Raw genomic sequence first — 24,071 nt, forward strand, 5'->3', positions numbered from 1 at the left:
AAATAATGATGTTCATCTCAAAGTTAAGGCAATGTTTGAATAACAAGCTCCGTTATAATACAGCAGGAGGAGAAGTGATAGAAAGAAAAAGCTAATTCTGGAGAAATTGCACACGTATATGGAATGTTGTTGATCAATGTGGAGTTTTGTAGAGGTATAATAAGACATGTGGAATTATGAAAAATGATTTGTTTTAAGCTATTTGTTTAGCTGCTAAACAGTTTGGAGTTGGAACTGTTTGAATTGGTCAAATATCAAAATTAGGGGGGAAAGCAGACATGTGAGTACATATAATTTTGCTGCTCAGCAATCACAGGTCAATATTTTAACATTCAGCAGGCGGTGGACATCAAAATATTCTCAAAAGCATGTGAAAGTGAATCTTTTGATCAAAACGTAGTCTTTGGATTGTTAATGAATGCAAGCACGTAGCCGGAAACTCCCCATCCTTCCTGCAACTTGATTCTCACTACTTGAGGTAGAGGAGGTCTGAACTCCTGTAGAGTGTTTTGTGACTTGTGACGTGTCTGTCTCCTGTTTCTTTTTCTCTTCGGGATCATACAGCTTGGTAATAAGAGTCCCATTACATTGTTTGTTGTCCACAGGGAGTCGGGTACTCAAGTGAATTGTATACAATGAATAGATTTAGAAAAAAAGGGCAGGTCCTAAAACAAAATAATTTGAGTTCCTACTTTTGTTAGGGTGCCAGCCTCTTCAGTCATCACTTGGGTTCTCTGTTAAAAGATTTTTTTTTTCTCTTGTAACTGTTGCTCTCGACTTCCAGTACAAACAACGCAACATTGTTCTAAAATCGTAAGAAGGGCGCTAACAAATAAACATGGCTGACGGAGCGACAATTACAATTTTTGGCTTGAAAAAATGGCGTGCTGACGACGTCGAAGGGGGGGGGCTTGGCACCGACAACTGACGGACAAGCAAAAAAAATGTCAAATGGCCACCTATGAAAATTAGATGGCGATGCTAGCTAGCAACGCTTGACTGCTCCATATAGGCTGGCGTAATAGACATAAACGACTCCTGTTCTTACTAATCACTTTTTAACAAACTATACTGATTCAAAAGTGCTGTTTCAACTGGGAAGATTGTGATTTTAAGCGAATCGTCTTCCTTTCTTATATTTTGAAAGGACTGACTAACCCTATGAGAAAGTTGTTATTCTAGGTTGCGGACTCTCAAGTTCTTCTGCTTGTAGCGCCTCTCCGCCCCAACACCAGATGTGCGCTTGTTTGCTTGGGGAGCCATACCTTTAGCACTGACATTGAACGCTGATAGGATTAGTAGTGTTGAGGCTTATAGCGGAGTAGTCGCAGCTCGGCCATCCAACCCAATCAAGTCTGAGTGCAGTCCACATGAGAACTAAAGCTGCCATGCCAACACCTTACCGTACGCATTGTATTATCCAGATGAAGGAAGATTTGTATTCCTATACACCATTCTCTGAACACTTACAAAAAACAAAGTAAAAAAAAAAAGAATAAATATGATCAACAGTACTGTCAAGAGTTAAAAAAAAAAGATGAATTAGAATCTGTGAATAACTGATCTAACTAACCTCTTTTTAATCTCACCCATAAATTGTGAAGAAAAACGTTCCACCAGTTTATTTTCTAAATAAATACATACCATAAGTTGTACACTATAATCCTAAAACATTTTCATGCTTTGAACCCTGCGGTTTATAGTCCAGAGTGGTTTAGCTGCAGGTTTTTTTTTTTTTAACTAGCCACCAGGGGGCAATCTCCTTTAGTAAATGCTCTTAGTCTAGGTAGACCTCTGCTACAGATTTTTTTCAAGAAATGTAGTGGGGTCAAAGTAATAATTTCCAGAAATGATAAATAAAGAAATGCTTAGCTAACATGAATATTCTTCTGTTGTTTTAGACTCCCGCTCATTGACAAATGCCAAGTATACTGTACATCAATGTTAGAAAATATAAATGTTCAGGCTATAGCATCGTTTGTGTTATTAAATGTGGGCAGTCTCATTTGTGATGCAATATCCAACCTTATTCCGGCAATGGAGGCTGCACTAAGGTAATTATAGTCACAATAACCATAATTACAGTGTTCCTTTTGTGTCCCTGGAGATGGGGGTTCATTTCGCTATGTATTCCGAGAACCTTATAATAGCTGAACCCGATCCCCTACTAGCTCATAACTATATGTTGTTGCACCTCTATACAACCATGTAATTACATGATTATCATTATTTTCATGCAGTGGTCATAACTGAGGAAAAACTCCTGATATACTTTATGGTCCTCCGAAAGTTATCAGCATCATCACAACCTGGCCTTTGAATTCGCACTTGCAGTAATCCAGGCATGTCATTGGTTGTAGGGACCAAAATTATAATCACAATCATTTCAAGTGATAGTGAAATTATTATTCAAAACCATGTTTTTTTAAATATACATCATGAAATTTGTTAATGAGCTCATTCTGAACACTTGTCATTCAAAACAAGGCACATTTTCATTTTTACAAGCAAAAGTAAAGATTTGAAAGAAGACAGTAGGGAGCTGAAATTGCATCCAGATGGTGACAACATGTCAACCTTTAAAATGGCACAAGCAATATGCTATCACCCTGCCAGGAGTGTGACATTCGTTGGTTAAAATACTGCGAGAATGATGTGGATGAAAAAGACTAAAATATGATGAAAATGCTGCACAAGTGTTCAACAAATTAAATAAAAAGCCGATTAATAGGTAATCTCTATCTGCCAAAAATCAACATTGCCATGAAAAAAAATCCATACGAGTCGGGCCCTAATATAAATAAACTCAAAGTATGCATTTGACATGTTTGCTCTTTAAATAAAGGCCCTCTTAATACTGCTATTTTTGTTCCAAGAGGCCTTTCCTGTCCTTCTGCCAGCAGAGAGCTTATACCAAGCAAATCTGCTCTCCGTAAACAATTCCAGAGTGAGATCTTTAGCGTTATCAGAGATGGCTGTCCCTTTGAATAATCCAGCCGCAAGTGACCCTTGGCAGCTTGTCATGAGACACACAACTTTTTCCTGTGCTGATAGTTAACTTTGCTTCTCCCTTCCTGCCTGATATACTTGGTTTGTTGTCGAGTGTCCATCCTATTTAGTTAAAATATGTTCTTTTCTTTTGCTATTTTGCATACGTTGCCAAAGTAAACCCTGCTAGCACTTCAGAGTGGGAAAAAAAAGATACCAACCTGCCTTGTCCAGAGCAAAACCTCCATTTATTCAAATTATTATCATCCTGTTTTCACCCGACTCTATCTGAGTCAAATATCCTCTATCATACTGACAATACATAGATTTTTAGGCAATCTATTTAACCTTAAGGAAAACCAAATGAAAATGGTGTCGTTTTCACGTGTCTTAAAAGTATGCTTTATTTTCCCCTTTCCCACTAATAAGACAAGTGTATAACATCCCCCAACCCACCCCGCCCTCCCACAGTCTGACATATGCAGCAATCAAAATACCAGCATCTGTGCTTGCATCTTCCCAGCCAAAAGAGGCTGGCCTAATTCAAGATGTGCATTGCTGAATGGGAGGAACATAGTGTATCATTATAGACTGCCAAATGACGCTTTCATCCAGAAATACAAAATCAAAAATCTAATGGTCATCTCCTGCAGATTGCTCACTGTTCAGCTTGTGCAGTATTTTGACTATTTTTGGGTCATTTTCTTGCACATAATTCTAAATGTCAAAGTATTGGATACAACACACAGGGGTTAATTTTGTGCAAAGGAAGTATGATAATAACATGAGTAATAGTGTTCTAAATGTCATTACCAGGGATGGGATATTGTGATTTTCTAAGAATGTTGTACACAAGTGATCATTTCAAAATGTAAACACTGGCAGGGATTTATCGAAATCACGCATTGTGATAATATTATTTGACAGAGCATTATTTGAAAAAAAATTGTCATTTCAGAGTAGCCTCAAGCAAATACAGAAGCCTTTTTTGTTCCTTAGGATCAGTGTGTGAAAGAACTGGGATGAGGGAAATTTGTTGATTTGAGAGAAACGGATGGCTGTGCCTTTTTCAAAATGGAACAGATTAACTCATGGTGCAATGCAAGTTTCAGGTCAGGCCAAGGTTGTATATTTATCACTTAATGATCCAGATGGCAGTGATTTTATTTCAGGATTGAGGCGTTATTATCCGCTTTGTTACAGAGTGTATGCACTTGTGTTTTCAGGCTGCCAAAATACTGACTGATACTACAGTACACATTCATACATTTTTGCAAAAGATACCATAACAAAAAACAGAAAAAAAATAAAAATAATAATGGAATAGCTCACACATAAACCACGTCAACTTTTCAATTACATATATGTATATTAGTGCTGTCAAAAGTTTTAAAAATTGAGATTGAGAAAAACCCTTTTTTTATTTACAGACACTGTATTAATTTGGCAGATCAAAAGATTGACATTTAACGAAAAAAAAACCCCAAAACGTTTCTTCATTTATTTTCTTGAACAGATGCAGTTGTAACCATTTCCCTTCTGCTGTATTCGCGACTAGCCCCAAGTGCTGGCTGCAACCTTTAGTTTCCACCATCTGGAGGAATGGTGCAGATTTTATTGGACCCATGGCCAAATAATTAGAAAATAACATTTAAATAAAACTGCATCGTCCCGCTTGTCCATCATGGACTTGCTCAAAGGAGGGGTGTTCTCAAATTTAATTTCGCAAAGAGATTTTATACATTATAGTCTTTGTTGCTGTGGCTGCAGTTGCAGTTAGGTGCTTTGCATTGATGTGCTAGGCTAAACCTGAGCTGCTTCTGTGGTAAACTCGCTACTTCTTACAAAGAATCGATATCACAGGATGTTTTTGGAGTTAAATTGAACATTCTTCTATTTTCACGTCTTCCTTCTGCCCTCCTACCCACAACAGGAGCCTATCCGATTATGCCAAACACAATGACAGCCAATCAGTGTCCAAGTCATTGTGTCATTGACCTTTGTTCGCAGTCCTCCAATGACTCAAGCATAAGAAGCGCAATGCAAAAAAATGGATGGAATCGGCGTACAGATAGCAGCATAAAGTCTGAGTTTAAAAATGAATTCATTGAGGAAAATTAATTTGTTAATCTGACAATCCAAGTAAAATTAATACTTTACTTTTTATTTTGCCATTGGTTTGCAGGGCAAATGTATATATTGCGGCATAACTCCCGATTGTCAAATGCAGTGTTTCAGCATTCCAGTAATGATGTGTCTCAAAAGGTAAATGAAAAAGCTTATACATAAACATGTTATGATATTAGCTATATCTATATCTATAATCACAGGCAAACACACGCCAATCAAACTCTTAAGCCAGCCCAGCTACACTACCCCCCACCATCTTGGTCTAGCCGTTTCATGCATTTTTTTTCTCAGATTCTTGCTGCTCTGTCTCCCCTTTTAATTATAATAGAAGGAATACACTCACATAGTTATCAGATGATGAGTTGTGCTTTGGTTCCCAGCCCTGAAGTCGCTGTGGCGCATAGGTGCGTGATTGCACAATCCTGCACTGCACTAACCCCAACAAAACAATAATACAATTTGGAAAATAATCTAAAATGATCCGTCACTATAATGAGATGAATTCTGCGTCATGGAAACAGCAGTGTTGATCGTTTGCAAAAGTTAGGTCAGAAACAAGTTACCTAGCTCATTATCGCTTTAAGGGGCTGGAATGAGAAGATCTAGAAAATGGTCCCAGTTTAATTAAAATCCCCATTCGGATAAGTTATAAAAGCTGCATGGCTGCCAGCTCCTTAGCATGATGTAAAAATACAATTGGGACTGGATTGCTCAACACCCTCAGTGGTGCTTGATGATGAAATACCTTTGTTCTGACTATGTGAAATGTGTTGCTAAAGAGGCATTGGAAAATCTTTAGCAGAAATAAGCAAGCCAAATCAGAATGAGCAGTACTAAAGTCCGTACTTATTTCTGAATTTGAATGTATGCAGTAAATAAGTTAGCCAACTTTTTGAAAATGTCCGAAAGGATTTGAATGCACCGTGTGTGTAGGTAATGTTGAAGATTTGCGCTGCATCATACGATAACGATGCAACAGACTAGCAGTTTCTTAATTATTGCGAAATGGAAAATGAATACCGCAAGAGTACTTTGGAAAAACAAACAAACAAACATGGTTGATGCTATTGTGTACTTAAAAACACTTAGTTGCAGGGCTTTCTTGAAAGACAAAATTTGCAGATGTAGCTTCTCAAAATGACCGAACTTCCAAGAAAGCCAAGAAAATCATCTGTCATTACATACCATCTAGAAGGGCTTGGTATTAGGTTTTCAAATTTTAGCCAGTAAGGGAGTCACCCACGAAACGTGTGCTCTAGAAGAAGAACAAGAAGTTATTGACCTGACAGTAGCTAACAGACAGTTCCACTCTCAATTTTGCTGAAATATTCTTAAAGCATAATCTATAAGTGACTTATGTCACAAGTAATGGACATATAACACTGTTTATGTGTGAACTCAACTGTAGTGTTTATTTACCTTGAACGTAATCATTAGCATGCGAATCCTTATCGCGATTGCTAACAGGCTGGGATAGGCAAATTACAGTATGTTGGTTTTCATATTTATAGAATATATTAAATCATGAGAAGTTATATTTACTCAATTCACATTCAACCTTAGGAGAAAGTAAATTAGAATTTTGGTTTTTGACTGGTCTTCATGGCATCTTGTATATGGTATATAAACAGATCACTGTGCACCTCTGACTGCAAAGTTGCTGATAAGTTTCCCAGAGGAAGTGGCCAGCCCACTCCACCCAACTTTAAGCATACCAGAAATTGGTACCATCAAAATGCTGAAATAAAGCCTTATCTGCAGTAAATCTCCTAGAAGTAAACAGGCTCAATCAGAAGTGCATCTTGTGATCATGGGCTTTGCGCATAAAGAAACGTGCACACCCAGGAAAGACTTTCATCAGGGGATATAACAGTTTGATGCTGTGCAACTTCATGTCTGCAATACACACTTGTGTGTGACGCTAATACACTCAATAGAGGAATGAGATGACAGTTTAATCTCATTCTCAGTGCTGATGTGCCGCTTCATGGCCTCTCCCGACGAATGTACTGTCCCCATTACCAACGCATAAAGTACACTGGCATTCAATTTACTGACCATCGTTGGTGCTAGTTTGAGGCTCGTGTATTGTACATGATTTTTTTTTTCCACTGGGTTTCAAACCACATTGTGTAAACAGTAAGATAATTTTTAGTAGTAATACAGTATAGAGTAAAAGGATATCAAATGACTATCTATCTATCTCGAAAAATTGCTGTATGAAAATTTCAACTTGGTTTTTCCAGACAGGTTTTAATAGTCGTTGTATTTTTTTTCTGAATGTTCAACATAAGATGTACCATTTTGATTTGATTTGAGCTCATGATTTTTTAATGCATCTGTACTCTACCTCCTGCTGCTCAACAAGGATCGTCAGTTTATAATTTATTGAGCTTCACCAAAAACAGCCCATCTCTCATGTCCATGTCTGTGCTTACGATTTACCTTTGATGTTCTCTCTTCAGATGGCTACAATGTGCCACGAAACATTTCCAAGAAGATGTAGAACAGCAGTTTATTACAATTTCACACATGAAAAAGGACATTTTGGAGTAACCCAAAACTGGAAGGCATAAATGCTCAAACCTTTTTCCCCTGATTAAGTTAAATGTTTGAATCTGGAGGATCAAAACCTTGGGAATAATTATCAATCTAAGAAAAGACATCTTTTTTCACAACAACTCTTGTCGTTATTATTGGGGAAAAAAGTAAACCACTGGTGTAAATGGTTAAAAGTACATCAAGGTAAAAAGTAAAAATAATCGGCATAGAGGCCATAATCTGCCGATTTAAATCGACTTGTGCCCCTCTAAGCACTATTCTACCTCCCCTGCAAAACATTTTTTTCTCCCAGCTCTATATTGTTTCTACTAGCAGAGCACTTAATTAATGCCATTATCTTGGGAATTAGGCCTACATATTGATTCTCTCCTGACACGGATCTGCGTCATTTATCTCCACAGTGGCAGGGAAAGTGATAGCTACACCTACTCACTTCAGATCTCTTTCCATGGGGCATTGTTGCACCCATCAAGCTATAGAAGGCGGGAAGTGAAAAACAGACACACAGTTCATTTTTTTAAGTATTTAAAGGACTTAGATCAGGATATTTGTACTCTTTCCGCAATTAAATATATGCATGGAGATTACATTTGCACATTGGCCATTCAATGTCTTAATGAATATGAGTTTTATGGTAGTAAGCCTCAATTGTGGCCTGTGGTTTTTACCTTGTGGGTGCCACGCCTCCTTTATGATGTCACTCAAAGCCGCCGTCCACGAATCTTCCATCCATCGATTAGTCTTCATCTGTAGGTTTATAATTGCAGAAATGTTGTGATTTTCTTCACAATACTCTTGAAAAGGATGTCACGATAGCCTGGAAGAATGTTTTGTTCACCTTTGATAAAAATAATAGAGAAAATAGTGAATGTAGAGTATATACCGAATACATTTCTTAATTTTCTTGTCAGAATATCACATTCATTACTCCAAATTTATTGGAAGAAAAACATGTTTTAATGTGGTCTATTACGAGAGAGAAACAATATATTCTTTCAATTATTGTTTCTACAATAGAACTTTGTAGTTAATAAATAAATGGTTGCTATTTACTTGGCTAACTTGGTGCAAAATATCTCCTCAAATTTGGAACCAAAACAAAACTAAAAGATGCAGATAATGTTGGTATCTATTTTCTCTTGCACGGGCGCTACGAGGCGCTATTGGGGGGAGTATGAATTTCGTCTGTTGTCAGGAGTTTTTCTCAACTCATGTTTACCTGATTAGATGGGGCTGGTGTGAGAATGCAGATTAAGCAAGGATGGCTTGGAAATGCAGAAATGAAGGTAAATATACTTTAGGGGTCTTTAGGGTGAGAAATCAACATTGTAGCATGCTTAAAAGCTACAAAAAGTTGACTTTTCATAATAGGGCGTCTTCAAATAATTAATGACAAGAAAATTTGTCTGGTCCTCATGTTAGCAATAAGTCATCTTTTCAGATCCTGATGACTTCAACTTGTCATCTTGTCAGCTTTATTTTTGTTTAGCTCCTTGCAAGGCTGCCGCGCCAAATAAAATGCTCTTGGAGTTGGCTTTGCAATTACAGATGATTGCAACATTTGTCAGCATAAAAAAAAAAAAAAAAACTCTTAGCTTTTGCCTCTCATTGCATTGATGGAAGCTAATGATATGCATGAAGCGTGCTCATGCATGAAGATGATGAAGTATTACTAGGTTGTTTTTTTTTTTTTTTTGCAGAGCAGTGTGGGATGATGATGGCGGTTGATGTCATTAGCAAGATTCCCATCTATTGCATAATCACATCTTGTCAGTCACACATTGAACTCTAACTGTATGGACACACATCTTTATGAGGGCTTGACCGATTAATTGGCCAGCTGATTAAATTGGCTGATTATGACCCATTAAACACTAGCCAAAAGTAATCAACCAAATGGCCAATAAAAGGCAAGTTTTTTTTTTTCCAATACTCTGTGTTTATGGCATTGGCAAGTACAGTACTAGGTATCAGGCTGGCCCGTGAATAGATAAAATTAATATTTAATCAGCATTTTTTCTGCTAAACATTTTAGAGCTTAGAAATCAATTCAGTAGGAGGGGAAAAATACAAGAGAAAATACTCAACGCATTCTCTCAAACCAGACGTGTGAACATTGCATGATTGCAAAGATTAATATAGAATCGAATCCCTGAAAAGGTAGGAATATGGACAGTCTTCGTTCGGCTTTAAAAGCTTATAAATTCAATCAATTTCCATCTCATCTGCATTCATGTACAGTATTATTGCGACTTAGTTTCAACCGAGTGAGCCTCAATTGTGTTGTAGCTGTGTGCTGCCACCCTGTGGCCGTTACGTCACGCTACAGCTTTGCATTTGTACATCTCCGCGTGAATTGTTGCAAACGACCTTGTCACAGGCTCACATCCCCCAAACATTGTTTGTTTTTTTTTGTTTTTTTTTTAAGTACAGTATTGACTGAAAACTGATTTTTTTTTAAGTACCCATAAACAACACAGGTCAGATTTGGGAGGGGGGGGGGGGGGGGGGGGGGCAACTTTAAACATGCCACCCATGTCTAATTTATTCAACTTCAGAGCTACATTTGTAGTGGTATTTCAGCCTCAACTCTCTCCCTGTGCTTCCAGGTATTTGGGCACAGATACTGCTGCCCCAAAGCCATGTGGATGTACTGAAAGGTCAAATGGTGGTCCTGACGGCTTCCTATTTGCCGCTGCCTGGTAGTGACTTGAGCACAAATACCATCATCTGGAATCTTGTTTCGAACGACAGTCAGCTGGTAAGAAATTCATGGCCATTACTTTTGACCATAACTACATTGTTTATTTCTAAGCTGGCATCACTTACAGTCACACAATGTTTTCAAAGCTCCAATTCAGCCTAAAGAATGAAAGGGAAATTAGTTGATTTATTATTCAGCAAGTTTATGCACGGTAATCGTCTGTAAACTGGCCCATAGGCCCAAGTTTTAATCAATGTTTTTAATTGTAGCATTCTTTCATAAAGTAGTTTACAGCAGGGCTTTTTATTGCTTCCCTGTGCAAATTAAATTAAATACCAAATAAAGACACACACACACACACACATTATATATATATATATATATATATATATATATATATATATATATATATATATATAGACACAGAAATAACATAAAAGATGTAAAACTGCAAATAAAGTTGAAGTACAGCACTCGATTCCTTTAAAACTCTACTGCATCTACTTATTTACACAACAGTGTAAGAAAAAGAGATAAATAAAATAACAGTATTATAATAAAATATAATAAAAACATATTTTTAATTTCCATATTCCTGCCTTGGGGATGTGTGGAAGTTGTTTGCAGGCCATTTGAATAATGTCTCATTTGCATCATATTAAATCTCAAATAATAAGAAAACTACATTTGTGTGTGGTTTAATCTGAGTAATCAACTCAGTGATTTCCATGGTGATATCTGCAAGTTAAAGGCACTGGAACGTTAGCTAAAAACGTTAGCTACAGACATTAGCAAGCCATCATCGTTATTAGCCTTGCTAGCTTGTTAGCTAAATTGCTAACGTATCCAAGCTAGCTAGCGAATAACCAACGTTCCGAATTCGACGGCGTTAGCTTAGCTAACTTACCTCTAGCGTTTTCTGAGATTCGACGGAAAGTTCGAACCCACATGAGGTTTTGGCATGGACAGTAAAGGATACCATCCGCCACCACTTGTTCTTTTCCCCAAGGAAATCGAAGAATTCCATCAAGGAAGCCCTGACAGTTATGTGATGTACCTGTGTTTGTGTGAGTTTTTAATTTCGCGGCAGCAACGCTGATTGGTCAAATGCGGTTGACGTCTTTACGCAAAGATGCTTAAAGAAAAGTACCTGTAACGTCATTCAAAAAAACAATCACTGAATTAAAATTCAAGATAAAAGTATAATCACACATTTCATACGCAAAAACATGGACATCTGCAATATTGTATTTTTATTTTTGTTTGGGAAATTTAATCTTCACAAAGCCAGCTCCCATGACTCACGTGAGCAGGAAGTCGTCAATCTTCCGTTATGACCTGAACGTCTTCCTAATTAGTTTATCGTTTAAGACGCTGTGTGCGCGCACCTCGTAATTAATTAGTAAGTATGGTAAAAATAATAATAATGACAAATTTGCGTGTTTTTTCCTAATAATGACCACCTGCACTAAATGCCCACCCCCCTCTTTCTCTGTCTCTCTCTTTTTTTTTTATTTTTTTTAGATAATTTCCTCCACTCAAGGCTCCATAAGTGTGGGGAGTACCCAGTTTAAGGGCCGAGTTGGGTTCACGGCCAACATGCCCTCTCGTGACCTATCCCTGTACATCAACAACACCGAGGAGTCCGATTCTGGACGTTACCTCTGCCAGGTCATCATCCCGGGTCACCCTGGCTTCACCGCACAGCTCAGCCTGGATGTCAAAGGTGAGTGGCAGATTATGACCCCACGTAAGAGTTGAACGTTTTGATTTGAAAATAATAATACTGGTTCCTCCCTTGTTCTCTCAGTGCCCCCTTCTGTCCCGGAATGCACTTTATCAGGGAAAGCAGTGCTGAAAGGAAACGTGACTCTGACGTGCACGTCCAAAAGTGGGAAGCCGGTTCCATTGTATAAGTGGAGGAAAACCAGTCCAAGCTCTGAGGTCTTCTTCTCACCCATGCTCAGTGAGTGCTTCAACATTTGCGATCGTCACGCGCTTGTTAATGTTGTGTATGCGCTTCTTTGCGTCCATTTGTGCTCACAAGCAGCACACGTGGAAATGGCAAATATTTTTAATGAATCTGAAATACACGTGAAACTCACATTTTTGGGGTTCTCATAAAAAGAGCTGAAAATCACAGCTATAGCCGTGCGAATGATGTTGAGCCGAATCTCTCCCTCTATATAACGGCCATCGCATGATGTGAATAAATGCATCGCTGATCGTTGTTCTATTGCTTGGTAAATCCCCTTTCAGATGAGAAGGCAGGCACGCTGAAGCTGAGCAACCTGAGCAGTAACATGTCAGGGAAGTACGTGTGCACGTCCAGCAACTCAGTCGGATCCGAAAGCTGCTTCATCAACTTGGAGATCTCCGCCAGTACGTAGAGCACATTTTTTCTCAGCATCATGGCACACGGCAAAACCCTCGTCATCTCACTTTTCTTTGTTTCTTCCACTGTAACTCGTGTGCCACCATTTTCTCTGCAGCCAATAAAGTTGGGGTGATTGTTGGCGCCACTGTGGGAACAGTGGTTGGCGTCCTCTGCCTTTTACTCATTTGCGTCTTTTTCCTTAAGAAGAAGCAACGGGACAATGAAGACGACATGGCAAATGAGATCAAGTGAGTTGGATACGGTGTAAAGCCGATTCCGCATAAACGCCTGCAACAAATCTGTCTCTCACTCCAGAGAGGACGCTCAGGCTCCCAAACGCGTTTCCTGGGCCAAAAGCGGAATGGGCTCGGACATCATCTCCAAGAACGGCACCTTGTCCTCCATCGGCTCTAGCCCGCAACACCGAGAGCCCTCGCAGCGAGCCAACAGCCGGCAGCACCTGCAGCAGTATCCCCGCCGCCCCCCGTCCGACACGGCCTCCATCGGCACGCGCCAGCAGGGCGCTTCCACGCCGACCCGCTACGGCTACGACGACACCCTGCCGCGCGATCGGCCCGTCCCTCCGGAGGCCGACCGCAACGGGGGCCCCGGGCCCGACCCCGAGCGCTACGGACGGCTGCCGCAGGCCCAGACGCTCCCGCAGACCTACGGCCATCCTCACTTACATCCTCAGGCCACGCCGCCAGCTCCGCCGCTTCCCCCGGTTGCCCTCACCGGCTCCAACATCGCCCGCATGGGCGGGGTGCCCATTATGGTGCCTGCGCAGAACCAGGCTGGATCTCTTGTCTAACAGTGGCCGTTGCTTGACATTCCTAGAAGGCTTCAGCTGGAGCTCTCTTTAATTGATTGATCGATTTTTTTATATATATATATATATATATATATATATATATATATATATATATATATAGAGCTACATTGTTCAATTTATTTTCTACATGATCCTTTTTTTTTAATTTTCTTATTGAATTTCAACAGCTTTTGTTACTTTTTTTCCCCTACTATCTCATTGTCTTTTGCCTATTGCTTATAAACATAAAGGACTTTGAGATGTTGGCTTTTTTGGATGGAGCAGGGGGGCTTTATTGTAACTACACATACACAAATTTGTTTCATTGTTTTTTGTTTTGTTTTTTTTTCCTTGAGAGGTCCCACCTACAATTGTGAAGGCTCGTTTTTGAATACAAATCTACAGTAGTAGATTTGGTAAATAAAAAATTGAAGAAGCCAAGCCATTAAATGGAAAGATAATAAATTTACTGGCATTTAAAACATTTTGATTGGAGCAATGTTGTACAAACTCTTATTACCCTGAGGATAATTTCAAGGTTATTTTAAGTTAAATATACTACACCATTAAGTTGTATTGATTAAATTTGCGAGCAGCGAACGAAATGTAAATATGATATTTATTAGATTTTTTTTTTTTGGCTCTCACGGTGAGCAAAGTGCGATAAGCGAGATTGTTAAGTTATTTCTGCCTTGAACACTGGATGCTGAACCAAAGAAACACACTATGCATACTTTTAATAATTAACATTCTTCAACTGTTTTTTTTTAGATTGGTATGAAATAATTTTGATCTGCTCAAAATGTATTAAATATGTACAGTGTTAAACTGATGTGATATGCTGTATTGTCATCACACTGGAGCAAATAATTCTTGTTTTGATACTGTAAGCTTGGAGAGCAACAAAACCTAAACGGTCCGATAGTGACCCCTTGTGAAAGTGAAAAGGTTCCGTTCGTTGTACCTCAAAACTGCGTGATGCAAAAATGAAACGCTTCATCATTGCCTCATGAATGATTCTATGAATACAGCTACAATTCATCACGGTCAGTATTTGAAATTCCAAACTGTGCGTTATGAAGAATGGAATTTATTGAAATATCGCCAAATATTTATTTTTGTTTTTATAAAATACAGTACCATATGCACCATGTATGCTTTTTTTTTTTAACTGAAGTGCTATCAATTAAGATGGACTACACTAACTACTTTGGACAAACCGGTGGCCAATTATTTCTACTGCTGGTCTCAGTTTCAGACTTAAAGGTGCACTTGTATACTACATAATTATGTTCCTAAAATGCTTTGTATAATATTTTCAATTAAAAATGACACAAAAGTGTGTGTGTCCACTGCACAGTGCATTTACAAAACGCCATGTACACTTTGGACCGGTTTGAATGAATGCTGTCAAAGGGCCTCTCCATTTCTTAAATTCCTCTCTTTAAACCAACAGTGCTACCAAGAGGAGAGAAAAAAAAAGAAAAAGAAAATACAACTGATTCATAAAGCATCATGAAGCTTCATTTCCCCAAACCTACAATCTGGATGTGTTCAATTCAAATAGAAATTTACCGAAATGTGTCTGTTTCATCAACGCTAGATTAAATGAAGCCTCATGAAGCCTCATTTCTGTTTCAGCTCTTCTACATGGCACTCTGATGTAAAGATGCAGTGGAAATGTAATACATTTCATAAGAATTTTCTTCAAACCAAGAGCGCCATCTACAGGGGTAAAACTAATATCACAAGTGAGGCTTCATTTTCCCATCCTGAAATGAAGCCTCACAGAGCTTTTTTTTCACTCTGCTAGATGGCACTCTGATTTAAACTTAAATATGCAGTAGAAATTTAGTACATTTCATAAGCCTTTATTTTTAAACCAATTCACCATCTACAGGTGTAAAAAAATATCACAAGTGCTTCACGAGGCATCATTTTCCAATCACTACCTATGAATGCCACGAATTGACGGCGAGCATAATTAGGGTAGCACGTTTATTAGAATTTGCAATTAAGCAATGTAAGATTCATTTACACATTTCATATGCGAATGTTTACAGCATTCCCGGACAAGCTGACCACAGGGGTCCATATCCAAGAGCCAATGCGGAACGTCCATTTGAACTGATTCATACGGAATACACGGACGGCAGCCTGTCACTCTGGTGACATTAAAAGAAAGTAGAAAAATCACTTTCTATCAAATGTTTGATACAAATTAAACAGGATTACAAAATGTATTTCACAGCGAAATAAAAAGCGAGAAACAAAAATAATACACTGCACCTGAATTGTTGGTTTTCTCTTTCACCTGGCTACAGTGGTCAGAAAACAGTGCATGGCTTGTGTATTCAAATCAATCCCTTAAGAATTTCAACAAGACTGGGAGGCTTGTCGTTTATGAATGCAATGTACTCCTAATGAATAATGACTACAATAAATATGAACACAAGCTGAGGAATAAAATGCAACACTGGATTTGGATTTACCGGAAAGTGTGTCATGCTCCGTTGGTGAAGTCCCGGAAAAGAGGGCGCTGGCGTTCCCACATTGAATATTTCGGTGGCGGGCGAAAGCATGATTAGGTGCGGGGAGGAGGGCTCAGCAATCGGCATAAGTGTGAGGCGATTACAATGAAATCGACGGTGTGGAATAATGACCAACGGGGAGAAGGCTCATGCTGCTCGGGCCAGCTGCAAAAGGAGGAAGAGTTCCTCCGGCACATCGTGGCCCCTGCCTGCTACCAAACTTTAGGTGGGACACAAGACTGGAGGGGGAAATTTTTTGAGTCAGTAATATTGAATATAGTACAAAATTATATCCATACAGTAAAAACTTTGGCAGCATATTTTACATTTAAAGAGTAAAAGAAAACAAGTGTTTCATGAAGCATCACAAAGCTTCATTTTCCCATCCCTACTTTTTTTTTCTCATTGTTTGAGTTACCTTTTAATATGTAGTCAGTGAGCAGTGTAGGCACCTTCTCGCTGTCTTCTTTCATGGCATAAAGAACTATGGGACAAAACAAAAAATTGTTACAAAAACATCATTAAAATCAATAAAGACATACCCTGATTTGAAACTTACTTTTTGTGAGCATCTGGAGGTCATCGACAGATGGTGGGCTACTTTTCTTCTCATAAGGAATGACTGTGTTCAGATACTAGAAAGAGGTCATGGGGTTTTGATGAGAAACCAGCAAATCCCAAATTCCTCCAACAAATGAAAACATCCAAACGTAATCTTAATGGTAAATACGGTGCACATTTGCTACACTATTTATTGTATACAGCATTTTTTCAAGCTGTCATATTCAATTTTTGGACTAAATTTGTAGCGTACCAAAACTAGCCGACATGCTAATGCTAATGGAGAAAAATATGGTACGATTTTCATATTTTCCCTTGGGGCTGTTCATTGATACCCGATATTTTAATTAAGCCCAGTGTCAATTTTGACCCGATTTGGGCCATTGATCAAGACATATCAAAAACAAAAACCACTTAGGATGCTAAAAATGAATATAGACTGGCGAAACAGGTAGGCAGCATGCGTTCATTCCTAAATGCTTGCAAATGGGATTTAACTGATTGCAAAAGTTTACATTGGGGACCAGTATGACCATGGACACCCAGGGGTTAACGGCGTAACGGACCTGTTTCTCATTCCCTGTGCTTCCAAATGTCTGTCTGATGCCCGTCTGCAGGATGTTGGATAGTCCCTCCATACTGAAGCGCTGCATGTCAAAACCAAGGCACACAAATCACAGATCATCACGATGTAATACCTACCAAAATTGCAACAAACAGTAATCGGTTTCTGGAAGAATCTGAGGGATAAACAAGGGTTTCGGAGTAGAATCAGATGCACCCCGAGATTTGCATTTGCATTTGTATTTAATACCAAGCTGTCAGTATTCGACGGCATCTTATACGGCGTCACTATAGCTGTTTTGCTTTGCACAGCGGGAAAACCCATTATGTTGTTTTCCTCTAGCTGGACAAGCGTATAGATTGGAATGGCTTGTTACTGTCTCCAGAAATGTCTCCTACATATGAGGATCATTCCAGGAAGATCCTTTAGAGGCTAATGGACCTGAGAGCCATTATCAGACAGGAACAAGCGCTCACAGGCAGTCGGGTTTCACATTTCTCTAAAATGAGTATACAATGAGAATATGTCTTTATGAAGTTGGACGTGTCCAGAGATGAGATAGCGAATATATGGGAGAAAGATGCTGAATTTGGAACGTCCAGGCAGGAGGTCTAGAGGAAGACCAAAGAGAAGATTCATAGATGTCGTGAAAGAGGACATGAAAGGAGTTGGAGTGAGAGAAGAGGATGCAGGAGACAGACTTCCATGGAGGCAGCTGATTCGCTGTGGAAACCTCCGAACTGAAAAATGCAAAAGGAGAAGAAGAAGTGAAAGTAGTCGTCATGTACCTTCACAGGCATGTTTCCTGTCTTGTCCACGCGCCCGGCGGTGCCAGTAGTCCCTGTATTCACAGACACCACACCCATTCCTCCCTGCAGGCTCAAAGCTTTGTCCCGGCGTCGGCGTTTGCTACCGTCTCGCTGCTCCTTCTGCCTGTTCTGCACCTCAATCAGGGCCGTGATGAACGTGTTCTTCACTTCTTTCTCAAACTCCAGCTCGTCGCGCCGCGCCAGCTGACCGACCAGCTCCTCCGAGTACTCTCGGATCGCAGCTTCTACTCGCTGCAGCAGTTCCATCAGCGCGGAACTGGGCATCAGACTCAGGCCTGGAGGATGATCAACAGATTTGGGGGTCAATTTAGACCGCATCCGACCTGCTGTAAATAAATCGATTTTGAATGACTATTTTTGGACGGGCTAAATACCCCACAAATTTTTCAGTTGTTCCAGTTTTCGGAAACTACTTTTGGACTAAATCAAATCTAAGATGGACGGACCAGATTTCTGACTAAATTCGGACCGGATCGCGCAGGCTAAAACACATACCGGTTTTCAAAAACATATTTGCGACTTACTTCGGACCATATTAGACGAGCTGTAACACAACCACGTTTCAAAAACTCTTTCCGGACTAAATCCAATCTAAGATGGACGGCCCAGATTTTTCCCAAAAATCCAACGTCCAGAAGATGTCCGGTGCTGCTAATACCTTCATAAGAGCAGTTGTTGTTGGAGGCCTGGGACAGTTGTCGGATTTCTTCCAGAAGGGAAGGGTGAGTCCTGGAGGAGCAACGGCTGCTTTCCTCCTCGTCCTCTTCTTCGGTTTCGCCGGGGTCTGGGGAGTTCTCCATCATCTCTGCTATCTCCTCAATCACCTTGCAGAAAAACAGACGAAAAAGTAAGAATAGATACTCAGGAGTCGTGCAGGACTTTTTGGAAAATGTATGGATTTTCCCAAACTGGTTTTGGGGGTGGGGCTGGTCAGTCCAAAAATCATCAGGTCATGAGGTACTTTTTTCACCTTTTACATAAATGAATGACACGCGGAAAGGATTCCGACCTGATCTGCTGTGATGAGAGGCTCTTCGTTCAGACAGTTAGCATTGTCATTCTTCTCGTTCATTTCTTCCTCCTCCTTCTCGTGGATCTGGAGACGGAAAAGCATTTTGTTGAAAGAGTCAAACTGGTTGACATCGTTTAGCATTTTTGGGGTTTAAAATTGAACCTTGACTTTGCAACTGTCTTGATACACACGTAAGATTTTTTAACTTTTTAACTTTTCCAGTTTGTTTTCATGTTATAGAAACAGCGTCAGGCCCAGGGGCCTTCAGAGTTTTTGACTCATATCCTACCTCTTTGTCAGAAAGATTTCCGTTGAATCCCTCTGAATCTGGAGCGTCCCAGGCAACAATGTAATTGTCAGTTAGAGCATCCCACACACTGCAATATCAAAGAAATATTTGGATGTTAAATAGTTACATGTTTTAGTAGATATTTCAAAAGGCTTTTTCAACACATGATTAAACTGTCCGGTTACGTAACGGGATCAGACAAGATTTTAGCATGATAGTTCAAGTAAATCTACTTAGCTTTTCTCTTTAGCGCACTCACTCAATCTTCGGCATATTTAACATTTCGTACCCGAGCAAAGTTGCGTGCTACAAACGGACAAAGCGCAGGAATACAACCAAAATGAAATGTAGCAAATGTCGCTCACATAAAGCGGCGGCGGCGGTTTTTGCAGCCCAGTCCCTTTGAAGAGGAATGACATAAAGTGGGAGAGAAACCTCTTTTGTTTCCCAGATTTTCTCCCTCCTCCACCGAGAGGTTGGCTCAGGCTCGGCCCGCCACACACTGGACGTTATTCAAGTCATGACACAGTCCGTGGTGGCGTGCGCCATCGCAATAAAAAGGCTCACTTTGCTTTAGTGCCTCAAGATATAAGTTTTATTCATTGGCAAAGACCTCATATCTTAAAACAAACAGACAACGAATACATAATAATGTTATGGATTTCAACAATGACAATTAGAGCTGCCAAGAGATTTAAAAAACTGAGAGATTAATTAAGACACGTAATGAATGAATCCACTGTAAATTTCGGACTATAAAGCGCAACTTTTTTCTTGTTATTTGAGCCCAGCAGTTTAGTGTGGTATTTCTGTGGTAACTATCTTCTGCTGCACTATACAAAACGTTAATTATGAGATAGAATTGAAAAGGAATCCCTTGCTATGTTTTAAAAGATGTTCAAAAATACAACGCTACAAAAATGATCTCAAACAGGTATAAACCTGAGAACTTGTCCAAAATCTTTAATGCTTCTTTCATTCGGTCTTTGTTTCCAATAATGGCAGATATTTCCTTTGTTACTTTATTTGGAATATATATACTAAATGTATAATTCACTGTAAATTCACCGGATATCTTTTTTTTAATTATTATTTATAAAGAACAAGGGGGTAGGACTTAATAAGCTCAGTTTTGAGGACATTTGTGTTTATGTGTTCAATAAATCAAATAAATCAAAAGTACAATGGGATCAAATGATCTCAATCTGTTATTTTGATACCCAAAAATGAGTTTTCTTGAGAAACTGCTGGAACTTAATATGTTCAGTATGTTCTTTGACCATAACCTGAACGAGAATGCTCAGCACACACTTTTATTCAAAAATATCACAGCATTTCTTTTTTCTTGTGCCCACAACAGGGCTATTTTTAACCTGATGAGTCCACTCCACAAAGTATGACGACGCCTGCTTGTGACGCCAACAAGACAGAAAGAGCCAAAGACAAGGAAAGCACACACGCTGAATAATTCAGCATGGAGTCTTCGAGTCAAGCGGAGGTGGGTGGGTGGGGTGTCCACTTCTGACTGACTGACTGACTGACTGACTGACTGCAATTTTGCTTGCAGAATCGTTCGGATATCGTTTAATTCACTTTAAGAAAAAAATACATGCAAAAGTGGTGCAGTGTTGAAGGTTAAAGCTGCAAGGACTTATTCTGACATTTTAGACGTACGTTGTATTCTTATACCATTTGACAACTGCCAGTTATTTACAAAAACTGCATTAGGGATTCGGGCAAGAAGTTGACCAAGTCGGGTCAGCCGACTTTAAAAATATAGACGCTTCTCTACACTCAATTGAGAGCTGCTCTGGCAGGAAAACATGATCAAGTTGACCGATATCACTTTAACATGCTTCCGAGAGGAACGTACGAATAAAAGCGTACCGAAACTGTTTGCGTCATACACTTCAACATAGTTTGTATTTGTGACTGGCCTCTCAAATCATTTCCAATAGAATCTATGCATAGAAATTTTGCTGTTGTTATATGTGGGATAAAGGTCTCGACACCATCCCCAAACTGCACATCATTAGCCAACTTTTGTATATTAACACTCACTCTTCATCCTGCAGTCGCTCCTCATCCTCCTGGTTTTGCGACTGGTTGCGTATGGGTGCCAGGCCCTCGGTCTTGGTGTTGTAATTGTGGAAGCAGACGTTGAGTTTCTCATCAAACTCGTTGACCAGGTCCTCCATGGATTTGAAGCTCATCATCTCAGAAAAGTTCTCCAGCTCAGAGAAGTCCTCCCGGGTAATGGAGACCAGCGGGACGGTGCTGGCGGTGTAGGTCGGGTGATTCAGCGCCGGGTGGTCAAACTCATCCACGCGGCAAGGCCGGAGGTCCTCAAACTCCTCATCCAAACATACAAGAGGGGCTTCCATGGTATCCCCAGGTGGGTCACTTTCTAAGCCCTGCAGAACAAAAGGGTTCGTTTTTTTAAATTTCCTTTGACTTTGATGTGCCACAACAAAAAATGTTACTACAATGACGTCAGCAGTCTCCATCTGCTCAATTGCCTGAGATGCCACAAGGATTTAGCCGACGTCCCCTAAATGATGTCTGTCCAAACTTAATGAGAAATGGCACACTGTTGTTTAGACAAAAGAGGGGGTGGAAGTGAATGTAGCAGAAGGGGACTGTGTCCCGATGGGACTCCGATTAATTGGCTTTCCTGCTAAACCGCAAATAATGAAGTACCTTCAGTTGAATTTAAACGGATTAATTTGTGGAATTAGAACATGTTATTTCTCAAGACATACAAAACAAAACAAATAAAATTATATTTATCTGTCTTAAATGTTTTATCTGTCTTAAATGTTATGAATTGCTATAGAATTAGTAAATGGTATATGTTGTTGTACTGTACATTTTAATATTCACATTTACATCTTATCGGAGTAGAATTTGATTTACCAAAGGCACCGACGGGGAGTTTTTAAAGTTTATTTACGTCTTCCTTCTGCGCTCAGGAGACTTTCAGGTTTTGCCAAACACAATGACAACCAATTGGGGAATAATTACAAAATATTAACATTCAAATGAAACATCTTATCTGTCACAAACTTGCTCAAACGCGAGGTGTTAGCGTATGGCTTCTTTGTTGCTATTGTTAGTGGTTGCTGCATTCGAAACTGGTTGCTTTGCATTTATGTGGGAGGCTAAATTTGAGCAGCTTCTGTGGTAAGCAAAATCCTTCTTTCCAGAAATACACATTTATAGCTTTATCCAAGATGTTGTGGCATTTTAAAAAAAATCAATCTACACTTCCATTTTCAGGTTTTCCGCCCTCTCTCTGTCCCTTGCACAACAGGAGCCTATCAGGTTATGCCAAACACAATGAGGGCCAATCAATGTCCACTTCAGGGTGTGATTGACCAACAATCCAAGCGTGACGCATACAAACTAATCAGTACACAGGAGCATCAAGTTAGAGATGAAAAATGAGATCAACATGAATACAAAAGATCACATTTTAACTATGACTGTAATGACTGCAATTCAGCTGTTATTTTGACCACCCTAATAATTATTGCGATGGATATAGGCTTCTAAGATGGATTCCACTTTGGATCTTGATAGGGGTGTAATTTAGAGCAAGTAATGGATGACAAGCAAGACCAAGTCATCCCCTCATCATTGGGAGAAAACAAGAAGTGTGCTTGGAGGGGGGCGGGGGATCTAGACTCAAGGACTAAAAGATGGGAGGGTACGATAGATACAAGGCCCGGATGGAAGGATGGTGATGCAGGACAAGAATCACAATCGCGCTGGACGGAACTGCGGACTAATGATTACCTGCAGTGGATCTGATGTTCCCCTTTGGCGGCAGGACCTTCTTAGGCAAGAGTTGTCTCAGCCTTGCTGCAAATCCCACCGATGAGAGGATGCTACATTCAAAGCAGAGGTGGCTTGGAGCTCCGTCCGTATGGCTTCCCACAGCTAGCCTTCTCCGTCCTCCCACAGTCCCTTGTTTTCCCATCCGAGCAGCCCAGCTCACAAAGCGCCTGCGCACCAAACATCCTCTGACGACATCCGCTCAACCCCTCCCTAATGCTTTCCTTAGCAGCATCTCTCTCCCTTTGTCGCCTCCTCAATGCAAGCTTTCATGAGCAAATATTCATGAGGAGGAGGGAAAGGAGTGGGAGGCTTTGGGGGAAGGGCTTCTTTCGGCAGATCCAAGAAAATCGGCCTCAATCTAACTGGCACGCTTAAATAAAAAAATATGGGCATTGATACTACAGTCTGTTAATTATACTGCTCACCGACTCGAATAATCTGTGATTATTCGGCTATTTTTAAATGCATACAGTATTCTTTCATCCTTTGACAACGGACAGTTATTTACATTATCTGCATTAGGGCTGGGGGGAAAGTTGACCAAGTCGGGCCTATCAGCTTTAAGAATACAGATGCTCCCCTACCTTCCAAGCGTCTGTTCGTTAGCTGATTTGTTTGTAATTTGTTAGTAATAAAATCAGCCGAAACAAATGTTTAGTACTTGGAGAACTGCTCTGGCAGGAAAAAATGATCAAGTTGACCAGTGTAACTATATCATACTTCCGGGAGGAACTTCAGAATAAAAGCGTACCAAGGCCGACTGGGGTTAAATCCCAATGATGAATCTTCCGTTAAATAGTTAAACATACGCACACGCGAAAACGTGGAGCCGGACTCGCATGCAAACGCGCAAATACACACCCTCATTCAT

The 24,071-nt window shown here is 39.9% G+C and overlaps 3 protein-coding genes across 7 annotated transcripts in view; 1 reads left to right on the plus strand and 2 right to left on the minus strand.

The window, feature by feature from the left end:
- LOC148408663 (actin filament-associated protein 1-like 1) overlaps window positions 1-11,433 on the minus strand; it is a 47,498-nt gene extending 36,065 nt beyond the window's left edge. The window contains exons 1-2 of one of the 2 annotated variants that reach the window (XM_088441426.1): window positions 11,292-11,433; window positions 8,349-8,518 (exon numbers count right to left, since the gene is read on the minus strand). The gene's annotated coding sequence lies outside the window, so the exon portion shown is untranslated. The remainder of the gene's footprint in view (window positions 1-8,348; window positions 8,519-11,291) is intronic. The other variant, XM_088441427.1, reaches the window with a different exon arrangement.
- The window catches only part of LOC148408666 (endothelial cell-selective adhesion molecule-like), a 31,700-nt gene extending 16,786 nt beyond the window's left edge, over window positions 1-14,914 (plus strand). For all 3 annotated transcript variants that reach the window (XM_088441431.1, XM_088441430.1, XM_088441432.1), the window contains 6 exons: window positions 10,290-10,441; window positions 11,909-12,110; window positions 12,195-12,350; window positions 12,644-12,766; window positions 12,877-13,009; window positions 13,077-14,914. In XM_088441431.1, coding sequence (XP_088297557.1) covers window positions 10,290-10,441; window positions 11,909-12,110; window positions 12,195-12,350; window positions 12,644-12,766; window positions 12,877-13,009; window positions 13,077-13,572 — 1,262 coding nt within the window. In that variant the 3' untranslated portion in view covers window positions 13,573-14,914. The remainder of the gene's footprint in view (window positions 1-10,289; window positions 10,442-11,908; window positions 12,111-12,194; window positions 12,351-12,643; window positions 12,767-12,876; window positions 13,010-13,076) is intronic.
- Window positions 14,915-15,556: 642 nt separating this feature from the next.
- fez1 (fasciculation and elongation protein zeta 1 (zygin I)) lies at window positions 15,557-23,399 on the minus strand. Of its 2 annotated transcripts, XM_088441434.1 has the most exons (11): window positions 23,159-23,399; window positions 21,422-21,774; window positions 19,361-19,448; window positions 19,069-19,155; window positions 18,718-18,883; window positions 18,143-18,334; window positions 18,018-18,070; window positions 17,231-17,311; window positions 16,663-16,738; window positions 16,522-16,587; window positions 15,557-16,342 (listed from the first exon to the last, which is right to left on the minus strand). In XM_088441434.1, exons 2-11 carry the CDS (start codon window positions 21,742-21,744, stop codon window positions 16,326-16,328), a joined length of 1,149 nt encoding a protein of 382 aa, XP_088297560.1. In that variant the 5' UTR covers window positions 21,745-21,774; window positions 23,159-23,399; the 3' UTR covers window positions 15,557-16,325. The 2 variants fall into 2 exon arrangements, with proteins under 2 accessions (XP_088297560.1, XP_088297559.1); XM_088441433.1 differs by having other exon boundaries at window positions 18,018-18,334; window positions 23,159-23,397.
- Window positions 23,400-24,071: the final 672 nt, after the last annotated feature.

This window comes from Hippichthys cyanospilos, chromosome 18 (genome assembly GCF_059441005.1).
Source record: "Hippichthys cyanospilos isolate Australia breed blue-spotted pipefish chromosome 18, RoL_Hcya_1.0, whole genome shotgun sequence".
NCBI lineage: Eukaryota > Metazoa > Chordata > Actinopteri > Syngnathiformes > Syngnathidae > Hippichthys > Hippichthys cyanospilos.